Source organism: Muscardinus avellanarius, assembly GCF_963383645.1.
Source record: "Muscardinus avellanarius genome assembly, chromosome: 3".
NCBI lineage: Eukaryota > Metazoa > Chordata > Mammalia > Rodentia > Gliridae > Muscardinus > Muscardinus avellanarius.
This window is the reverse complement of record NC_137788.1, coordinates 46,696,344-46,707,438: the sequence shown is the minus strand read 5'-3', so window position 1 is coordinate 46,707,438 and position 11,095 is coordinate 46,696,344. Positions and strand designations below refer to the sequence as shown.

Here is an 11,095-nt window from a genome sequence, read left to right as displayed (position 1 = left end):
CTGTGCACTGTAGGTGAGTCCTTGGGCAGGATGCAGGGAGCGCCTAGAGGGTCTGGAGGCTGGGGGCCAGGTCGTTCCGGTTGTTCAGGAGGAAATGCTTGCAGGCCTCGAAGGTGGTGTAGAATCCTGAGGACAGGCCGGCCACATTGGTGGTCACATAGTTGAGAAAGCCTGGGGTGGCCTGGCTGTAGTAGGACACCTGCAGGGCACGAGGGGTGCTCAGGAAGGCGGAGATAGGGGAGGGGTGTCCTCCTCCTTACCCGGCTTGCTCACCCTCTGGGAAGTTAGCAAATACAACCCAGCTCCCTGGGTCTCAGAGGGTAAGAGACCAGACGGCCGCCCAGCTGGCAGGCAGGACCTCCTCCTTCCCTAGCTCTTCCTGGTCCTCCCTCGGGGTGCTGACAACCCTGGCTACCCTGACACCACACACCATATTGCTCATCTTACCTGTGAGCTGGTGGCTCTGGAGGGCAAGGACTGGGTGTCTAGGATCAACCAAGCCCTCCAGGATGTGGCTCAGGGCCAGCGGGGGCTGCGGGAAGCCACTGGGGCGGCTGCAGTACATCCCCCCAGCCAGCCTCCTTCCCACCTTTTCAGTTAGCGCTGACTGCCCACTGAGTCCTACAGACCCTCAGATACACATAAAGCTTCTTGGACAAAGAGTATCCAAGCAAATAAATAATGAGAGGAATCTTTAGATCAGAACCCAGCCCTCCGCCCTCAGCGTTAGTGCTTTCTCCCAGCTCTGACCTACCGCAGCACTGATTAGATCTTAGTGAAGGAAGCTTCCTTTTCAGCCCCACACTCCAGGCCCCAGAGGGAAGAGCTGGAGGAGGGCCCAGCTCAGGACTTGTCCTAGCCCAGCAGCGTGGAGCTCAGTACAGGGATGGCGCTGGGATGGAGCAGGGGGATGGGAGAGGGGCCACCAGGCCTCACCTTGGTCAACTGGTCCCCCTCGCGCCAGAGGCAGAAGCCTGAGCACAAGGTCTCCCCACGTTGGTACTCTGGGGTCTCACGGTGCGTGGGCAGCGTGACTGACCTCACTGCGATGACGTAGGGTTCCCTGGAGTGGAGGAAGGGCGGAAGGGGGCAGTGATCAGCCACAGAAGGACCTGCCCTGTCCCCAGGGATGGAGAGTCTCAATGCCTGAAGCCTGGCTCGGGCCAGGATGGACACCTGCACAACCCCCTGGGATTTTCTGCAAAATCCCATTTCCACTGTGGACGTGCACAGGAAGGGCTCCGTGTTTGGGACTCTTTCCACCTTCCTGACCCTGGATTAAGCAGCGAGGAGGCCTTCTGTTCTGGCCTCCCTTCCTCCCAGGCCTCCCTTCCTCCCGGGCCTCCCTTCCGCCCGGGCCTCCCTTCCGCCCAGGCCTCCCCAGCTGTGGAAAATCTCTAGTCACATGGGCTTCCAGAGATGGAGTCTGGGGAGTGGCCACGTGAGAAGCGCCCTGTCCCTGGCCTTCAGCAGGCAGCCCTGGCCACCAGGCCACAGATGACCTGCTTTAGGGTACAAGTGGCCCAGGAGGAAGTGTGTGCCTTGGTCTCCCTCCCATTTTATCTGTAGTAAAACCACAGTACCCAGTACAGTCTGGTGGGGCTTGGGGTCCCATGGCCAGTGGGAAGTAGACTTTGACTCCAGCCTGGTGCCCTCTCCCTGGAGAAGACAGGCACCTACCCACTGTCACAAGGTTTCCGGCGCGAGGCCAGGATCACAAAGTCCTGGGGTTTGGCATCATTGCTAAGGGCAGGGCTGATGACGTGGTAGATGGCATCATCCTCATCCACCTGCTGCACCAGCTCCACGCTCCTGTGGGGAGAGGAGGCCGAGCTCAGGGCCCAGGGAGCCACAGCAGATCCCTGTGGGAGAGCAGTTCTGCTGGGGCTCACGTGCTGCGGCTGCCCTCAGCTTCTGTGATGGACACTTCAGCCCCGGTACTGCCCAGGAGGGGCCCGAGGCAGGGCACCAAGGTCCAGTCAAAGTGGGCACAGCATACACACAGGCACGCAGACACATATACACAGGTACACAGACATAGGCACACAAGCAAATGCCCACATATGCATTCATAGAGACACAAATACACAGACATTCACACAAGCATATGCAGACACACAGAGGCAAATATAGACACACATATAAGTATATGCACACACAGGCACACAGACATGTACACAAGAAAATATACACATGCACACACATATACAGATCTTTGCACACATGCGCATAGACACCAGCGAACATACAGATCCGTGTTTGTCTACATTTGCCTGTGCCGGTAGCTGTACACACCCCACATAGATAGGATGACTTAGTGGCTATACTTAATATGTAGCTGTGTGCCAGGCACTATCCTAAGTGCTGCACACATATTATTTCATTGAGTCCCTACCACAGCCTCATGTGATAGACACTCAAATCTGCACTTGATAGATGAGGAGGCTGAGACTCAGAAATAACTTGTCCTCAGCCATAGGGCTGATAAGGTCACAGGCTGGGATGTTCAGCCTGTTAGGAGCAGAGCAATAACCCCAGAACCAGGCACATGGCATACACGTGCCCAGGTCCATGCACATGGGCTCATGTCAACACACACACACACACACACACACACACACACACACACACACACACACACAGGCATAACCACATTCAGACCCAATACCTTCCTGGCTCTCTACCTGCACTGAGAGGCTGCCCTGGAGTGGGGTGGCTGTGCGCAGGGCTAGAGAAAGCAGACTAGGGATTCTCTTTCCCTCAGGGGACTCCCCGCAGATCCCACCCACACCAGCCCACCTCTCTAACACCCCTCTCCCACCTGACATGCACCACCAATCACCTCCTGGGAAGAAAGTGACTTGCTCAAAGTCACGTGGCTAGTGGAGACAGAAAAAGGACTTAGACCCAGGCCTCCAAGTCCAACTCCAAGCTCAGTCCCCGCCGTGAGGGCTCACATGCTCATGCCCTGACCCCCCAACACAGAGCTCCAGCCTAGCCCCTCCTCACCTTGTTGGCAACCAGGGGGGCAAGTGTGGTGGGGATGGCTCAGCAGCAGAAGATGCCCCCCACCCCAGCCCGCCCCACCCCAGCTAGCGCGCAGACCCTCACCGGTAGTGCTTGTCCCACTCTGGCCTCCGACGCAGGTCAGAGAGCAGCAGGAAGGCCTGGGCTGCGTCCACATGCACCACCATCTCCATGTAGAAGGAGAGAAACTTGTCCTCCTCCAGGGTGTACATGCGGACCTGCATGGGACAGAAGGTGGCCTCGTTCCCTCACCCCTGCCCACACTGCCTGGGAGGCTGGAGACAAGGGCTCAGGCAGCTACTGGCTGCCGTGTGCCTCTCAGCCTCAGTCACATCCCCATGGAAACGGACCTTGGAGAGAATTGGGCACAAATGGACAAGAAGGCGTCTTAAGAAGCAGTGAGTCGGGGGACAGTGCAATGATCCCCGGAGCCAGGGGCCCATCCAATCCCTAGCAGCCCAGGATGGGGGGGATTTGTCCAAAGGCACAGGCAAGAGTAGAGAGAGAGCACAGGTCTCCCCTCGGCCCACATCCGCTACCCTGAGGAAGGCAGGCACAGCTGCATGGGCGGAAGGCTCTGGGGCTTCTCACTCCAGGCCTGAGGACATGAGATGTTTCTCCAACTGGCTTGGTTTCTAGATGTTACCGAGTTACTTTGAAAGAGTCCCCTTTGACGTCCGTGGCCTGAGAGAGCACCCGTTGCTTGCCACTGGCCACCTCTGGCCAGTCAGAAGGGGAGGAGGTGGGGTGGGCTCAGCTACCTGATTGGTCTCAGAGGACAGCACCCAGTTGTCCTTGGCCACTAGCATTTTCAGGGAAGACACATTGTTGTAGCTCAGGTACACCTGGAAGAACACACAGAAGTGCTACCGTCCCCTTCCTGCGGGTCCCCGACCGTGGCCACACTGGTGTGGGGGAAGAACCAGGCCATGAAGCGGGTGGTTGCTTTGGAAAGGGTCCTGGGCTTTGGGGAAGGAGATGCTGGCTGGTCCAGGCCCACCATGTGACCCTGGACGAGCTGCTCCCAGAGTCTTGGCCCCCTCCTGTGAATCAGGGCACCCAGACAATCCCTTTGGGAACTGTAACACTTGGGAGGCAGAGCATAGGGCTCTCTCTGGATGGTCCTGCTCCCTTTGGGCCTCCCTCCAAGCCCACTCTGACAAGCACGGACAGGTTGGGGGGTTCCCCTGTCCCTTAGAGCAGAGGGCCTTACCTGATTGCTCGGGTCCCAGGGAACAGAGAGAGGCACCTCTGCCTGCCTACAGGACACGATGTACTTCCTGGGAGGGAGGGAAGATGACAACCGGGGTCCTCAGAAGTCAGTCACTCTCAACAGGCTCCGTTGTGCACCTACCACAAGCTACCATGTGCTGAGCCCAACAGAATTGGGCCTTCTTTTCTTCCTTTTTTTTTTTTTTTTTTTGAGACAAAGTCTCTCTAAGTCAGCTGAGGGCCTCACTAAGATGCTGAGGCTGGCCTCAAACCTGCAATCCTCCTGTCTCAGTTGCCCAAGTACTGGGATTACAGGCATGAGCCACTGTGCCTGGCTAGGGATCAGGCCTTCTGTCTGGTTAGGGAGACTGAACTGCGCGGACACTGGGGAGACAGCTGTTGAGGGCACACAGCCTTAGCCAGTACCTGGAGCAGCTCTGAGAACCCAGCAGGGTGGGCAGGCGGGTTTCGGAGCTCAGTGTCCACACCCTTGCTGAGTGGCTTCACCCTTGAGCCTCAGCATCCTCTCCCATTAAATGGGATGCACAGACTTGCCGGCCTTGCATGGGCTTCCTAAGGACCAATGCTTGGCTACTGCAAATGCTATTCTTATCTGCAGCATGAAGATGTTTCTGCATCTGCCACAAGGCCTGGGTCCATGGGACGAACACAGGATTTAACATCACTCGGGCCTGGCCAGGTTCAAATGCCACTGCTGGTCACACCCGCCAATGCCTCATGGGCAAGCCACCTGGCCCTCAGTCCTCAGTGTCTTTGCCTGTATGATGGGCCATGAAACCTGTCCAAGTGGGGCCAAAGCTAAAGGCTGCCTAGATAGAAAGAGCCCAGCCCAGGAGCAGCATGGAAGAACCTCATTGACAGCCCTGAGGCTCTATCCCTCCTGCTGCCCAGCCCCCACTCACCTGTCCAGGCGGATCTTCTTCCTGGCACTGGCCTCTCGGTACCGCCGCTCACCCTCCTGGGAAGAAAGCAGGGACAGGCTGCAGCCCTACAGTAGCTCTCAGGTCCAGCCAGGGCAGCTGGCATCCAAACACCCCAACAGGGAGAGTGCCGGGACACCGACCCGCAGCCCTGTTCTTCTCAGCCTCTGAGCTATCTTGGGAACCACCCCCCTCACCGGGCCTCAGTTTCCTCCTCTGTAACATACAGTCCTTGGTGGGCACACACTGGGTGCTGGAGCCATGCTCATTTGTCACTGGCTGTGAACCAACCCTCCTCCCAACCATGGCACTCCAGGCATTCCCTCCAGTAGCCCCCAAGGTCAGACGCACTCATCCCCTCTCACAGAGGATGACACTGACCTCAGGGGTCCTGTGGCTTGCCAGAGGCTATAGTATTATGGGGGAGCCAGGATCAGGACTCGGCCTGACCCGAGCCCACCCTCTTTACCACTGAAGGCCCCACTCGTGAGCATGGAGAGCACAGCACATCCAGGGGCACCTGCTGTGGCCCAGGGGCCGCCCTCCACCCCAGCTGCGCCTGCCGCCCAGCCCCCTGCTGCAGTGTGGTCTCCACCGCCTGTGCTGAGCCCTGTGAGACAGGCAGGCAGGCAGGCAGGCGGGGCCTGGGGAGAGACAGAGCAGCCCACAGGAAGAGACGGCTCTGACCTCAGGCCTGGACCCTCGCCCCCTGCCCCGCGTCCTCCTGTCCCCACCATCATCCTGATAGCCACCACATACTGAGAGCTTCCAGGGCTCGCCAGCACAGCTGCTCCCCCACAAAGCCCCACAGCCCAGGGGCAGGGACTGCAGACACCCCATTTTGCAGGTGAAGACTGAAAGCCCATTAGAGTGTGGCAGAGGAAAGGTTCTAACCCCCAAAGCCAGGGCTCTTCCAATTCTACAGCTGTGCAGGCCCATTAATACTCAGCACCACCCAGATCCACAGCCCCCCAAATTCTATCAGGCGTGCCTTCCCAAGGGCACCTTGGTAAGTGGTGGCTGTCAGGACAATAGGGACAGGAGAGTGAGAGGCACGAGGACAAGGGTCAGGGGTCTGTGCTCAAAACTGTTCCTTTAGAACCAGGGTCCTGAAAACATTGTGCTCCCCCATGCCTGGGCAGGGAGGAAGAGAGGGAGCTGGGGGGCATGGCCCTCCCTACTTACACCAGGCTGGGGCCGGATCCAGGGCAACACCTGGGGCTGGTCATCCGCGTCCAGGACCACGAAGGTCATGAAGGCGCTGTTGATGTGCCTGCGCTGGGTCTCAGCCTCCTGGTGATAGGCCTCCACGCTGACGCCCACCTCCATGCTGAGAGGGAAGAGTGCAGATTTCATGCCAGCCAGGCCCTCTCCAGGCCTTCCCAACACACACACACACACACACACACACACCACAAAGGTGCACACACAGGTGCATGCACGCATGTGCACAGACTCTCCTGTGGTGTTTCCAGCAATCTGGATCAGATTCTCACTGGTGGGGACCTAGAGTGTCCCCTCCCACAGTGTTACAGAACACCGACTGCATGCCCCAAGGGCAAGACAGAGAAACAGTTAGTCCAGTCAGCACCTGTGGGCTAACAGCCGGGGAGCCGGCACCAAACAAGAAAGCGCAGGGTCACAGAGGACACTGACAAGGAGAGAGGTGGACAGCCTCACTAGACCGTGTTCTTTCCACAAGGTTCCCAGCACTGCCCCCTGCTGCCCTCTATGTGCATCTTACTACTTTTTTCGGTTTTCTTCCAGATACTAGAGGTTGAACCCAAAGACATTCTACCTCTGAGCTACATCCCCAGCCCTTCATTTTTTTTATTTTGAAATAGCATCTCACTAAGTTACTGAGGGTCTTGCTAAGTGGCCGAAGATGCCTTCAAACTTGCGATACTCTAGTCTCCATCTCCCTGTACTGGAACTGAAGGTGTGCGCCACCAGGCCCAGCATCTGATTATCTTCATTAGTTATTAAATAGCAGTCATTGCCGGGCGTGGTGGCACACGCTTGTAATCCCAGCATTCGGGAGGCTGAGACCGGAGGATCATGGTTCGCGGACAGCCTCAACTACTTAGTGAGGCCCTCTGCAAATCAGTGAGACCCAGTTTCAAAATAAAGAATAAAAAATAGGGCAGGTGTAGCTCAAAGGTTGAATGCCCCTGGGTTCCATCCCCAGACCCACAATAAATAAATAAATAAATAAATAAATAAATAGCAGTCATCGCCATTCTCCCAGTTAGAGTCTATGATTAGAGTGTGGACCTTAGACCAACAGGGACACCAAGACCCTAGAACAGGGTGAGTTGCCCCAGGTCACACAGCCAAGCAGGGAGAGGGTCTGGGTGAGACCTTGAAGCTCCAGGGAAGGGGCTTCTCCCCTGCACAGCAGCAGAGTGCATGCCGGTCAGACTGCAAATAATGCCAGCAGCAGCAATGGCTGATCTTCATTGAACTTTTCTCTGGCATTCTACTCGTAACATCTCAGTGAAGCCCCATAGCTATGAGGCAGACATAGTGAACATTTTACAGGTAAAAGAACGGGGAGGCTCAGAGAAGTTAAATAATTTGCACAAAGTCACACAGCCAGTAAGAAGTGTGGTCAAACTTGAACCTGGACAGGCTGGCTCCAGATGCTTCACTTTTATGGTCTTTGAAATCACCAAAACATAGACTTAGTCTAAAGCCAGCTTTCACATAAGTAGGTATCAGAATTCGCTCCAAAGGTAAGGACCCTGGGGACCACTTGTTTAGGAGAGGGGTGGGAAAGAGGCTGATAAAGAACGGAACACTGGCCAGAAGTGGCCCGGCACTCTGCGCATCTCCAGTGGCCAGTCCCAGAGCCAGGGTGAGGGAGAGAGACAGACGCCCCAGCACACTTGTGATTTAGACAACTGGAGGCACAGGGCCGGGGTCCCTAGGAGGGGCCCCCAAACCTGCAGGGGGTGGAGGGCTGGGCAGCAAGCGCCAAGGGAGGGACTCTGGAGCTGAATTTGAGTGATGTGGCTGCACAGGGGTTAGACCTGGTGTGCAGGTAAAGGGCTCCTGGGTGGAGGAGGTCCTTGAGGTCCTCTCTCGGGTCGGGGTGCACCCTCAGCCCTGGTGGTCCCGCCCCACTTACCTGTGCTTGAAGGCGTTGTTCACAATGGCCTTGAGCACCAGCCGGTCCCCAACCTGGGATGGGCCTCGGAAGTGGAACATCTCGATGGCCTTCAGCGTAGGGTGGGCGCCGCACAGGCGGCTGCGGGACAGGGGTGGGGGACAGGAGGGTTGTGCCCAGTGCTCCAGCCTTCCCCAGCCCCAGCCCCCGCCATCCTCTGACCCAACCCAGGGGCAGTTCCGCTCACAGGCACAGCACACAGCATTCAACTCTCATTTCATAACTTAGAACACCGAGGTCCTTATACACAATTGGGAAGGAGCTGAATTTGAATGACAGAAGAAAGCCTAGGGCCGTGCTTGGGATAAAACCCTCCTTCCAACACTCACACCTTAGAACCTGTTGTGCCTAGTAGCTGGAAGCCAACCCTCCCCAGAGCCATGTGTCTTTCAAGGCCCCTCTGAAGGGCTCCTTTGCCAGGGAGCCTGCCCTGACCACCCAGGTCACCCTCTCCTCTGAGAACTTATGGAACCCATGACCTAGGGTGGACCCAAGTGGCATTGCTTCAGCCCTGTCTCCCAGGTTAAACCTGAGAAGGAGCCATGTAAGCGAGGCTCTAATAAAGAGGAAGAACCGACCTGGAGGAGGGTGTGGGTTGGCGAGGACAGCCCTGGCACAGTTCAAATGATGTTAGTTATCATAGCTAAGAAACCAGCCCTGGTATTAGGATAGAATAAGCCCCTGACAGGCATGAAGATTGTAGAACAAACAGGGATTGTCTTCAGCACTATAAAGAGACTAGATCTGGGCACAGTGGCGCACACTTGTAATCCCAGTACTTAAGAGGCTGAGACAGGAGGATCACAGGTTTGTGGCCAGCCTCAGCTACTTAGTGAGGCTCTCCACAACTTAGTGAGACCCTGTTTCAAAATAAAGAATAAAAAATAGGACAGGGGGTGTAGCTTGGAGGTCGAATGCCCTTGGGTTCAATTGTCAGTAGCCAGAGAGAGAGAGAGAGAGAGAGAGAGAGAGAGAGAGAGAGAGAGAGAGAGAAGAGAGAGAGGAAGGAGACTAGATAGAGCTGGCTTGTAGGAAGAGGTGGGCAAAATGTTAGAGACAAGCGCAGTGGGGTTCACAGTAGGCACTCACACCAGGAGCAAGGGCAGGGTCTGGGAGTGGGAAGACAGCAGAGAGACCAGTTGGCTCCATAGGAAGGGATGAAGGGAGTACAAGTTACTAGAGCTCAGGCAGGGCCAGCTCCAGGGAGGCTCTAGGGCCAGGCTGAGGGGCACGGTATTTTCCAAGGAGGCCATGGGAATCGTGGTGGGCTTTATGAGAGGAGGAAGGAATGGTCAGCTCACATATCGTTTCTCTCTAGTTCTGTGAGTCTAAAAGCCCTGGGATGCCCTAATAGAATAGTGGCTTCCAAAGCCTTAAATGCCAATGTGAGCAGGGGTTTCTCCTGGGGGGGAGCACCAAGGGGAGGAGGGGGAAGGGTGAGGTGCCAGCCATGTCCTCACCTGGCTGCAATGGTGGCCACATTCTCCATCCAGGCCATGATCTGACCCCCGAAGGTATTGCTCTGGTGATTGGCATGGGGGGGCAAGACCAGCTCTACGCTCTCCACACGAGTCTTCTCAGCCGGCACCATGCGGCTGCAGTCCCTGCTGTCCAGATCTGGCCAGGGAGGTGCGGGGGAGGGAGGTGAGACGTTCCCCAGGGCGGATCTCCCCTGAGGCAGCTCCGGGACCCTCAAACGCCCCTCCACCAGTGAACGTGAGGCCCAGGCTACCCTGGCTGAGGATCCCGAGCACGCAGAGGCAGCGCACAAACGCCAGCTTTGAGACGAGCACCCCTCGCAGGTGTGTGACCCTGAGCAGATCAAGCGGCCCTGGACCTCCAATGCCCATCAGTAAAGGGCCGTGGACCATCCCACCGGGCTGTTGCGGGTGGTCGTGATAACAAGCATAAAGGGCTCTGATCTCAGTGTCTGCGCTTTCACCATTGCCTGACCATGCTGTTCCCTGCAGCGGTGGCCTTAGGATACCCTCAGAGGCCAGAGTGTGACCCTGGATGTCCAGGCAGCAGATCTGACATGCCCGCCCAACCCAAGGTGGCGCCATTTGCCTCCTGACAAGGGAGAGAGCCTTCTGCAGTTCTCCAGGGAGAGCCCAGCGGAGAGCTGGCATCTCACTGGGCTCCCAGGCTCCCTGCCATGCCACAGGCGGGGTGGGGTCAGGAAACGGCTGGGCACAGTATGGGGATGGGGCAGGCAGGACCCCACAGGGCACAGGGAGGCTCTGGCCCAGCTGGGCTGGAGGGAGAGTGGGCGGCCTGAAGGCCATCAGGACTGGCATGGGGAGAAGGCTGTGAGGACAGAAGGGATCTAGGGGGCTGGTGACGGAAGGAGGGGTCCAGGGGGCCCACAGGCAGAGCAGGTCAGGTCCCCCTCCACACCAGCACACACAGGAGAGCATCCCAGCTCAGCTCCCGGCTCTCACTGGAGTCAGGGGGTCCCGCTTGCCTTTTCTCCATTCAGCAGTTGAATTACCTCTTAATTATCTTCCAGTTGCCTCTCAACGGCCTCAAGGAAGACCTTGTATATAAATATTCTAGAGATTTAAAGAAACCCAAGTCCCCACTCACCCACATACTCACTACCCAGGCTTTTGCCCAGACTGCACCCTCTGTCAGCAACACCTTTCCTCATCTCTCCACCTGTCAAAATCCCACCCCAAACAAAGATCTTCCTATACCAACTCAGAATAGCCTCCCGGCCTTTACAAAGGGGTTCATGATGCAGAAC

The 11,095-nt window shown here is 57.0% G+C and overlaps 1 protein-coding gene across 1 annotated transcript in view; it reads right to left on the bottom strand.

Annotated features, from left to right (window-relative positions):
* Positions 1-43: 43 nt before the first annotated feature.
* Positions 44-11,095, bottom strand: part of ACOT11 (acyl-CoA thioesterase 11) — a gene marked incomplete at both ends in the record, with an annotated part of 49,799 nt that continues 38,747 nt past the window's right edge. The window contains 10 exons of the mRNA XM_080692305.1: positions 44-199; positions 937-1,063; positions 1,681-1,812; positions 3,112-3,245; positions 3,789-3,872; positions 4,241-4,307; positions 5,163-5,218; positions 6,366-6,510; positions 8,311-8,430; positions 9,810-9,966. Coding sequence (XP_080548431.1) covers positions 44-199; positions 937-1,063; positions 1,681-1,812; positions 3,112-3,245; positions 3,789-3,872; positions 4,241-4,307; positions 5,163-5,218; positions 6,366-6,510; positions 8,311-8,430; positions 9,810-9,966 — 1,178 coding nt within the window. The remainder of the gene's footprint in view (positions 200-936; positions 1,064-1,680; positions 1,813-3,111; positions 3,246-3,788; positions 3,873-4,240; positions 4,308-5,162; positions 5,219-6,365; positions 6,511-8,310; positions 8,431-9,809; positions 9,967-11,095) is intronic.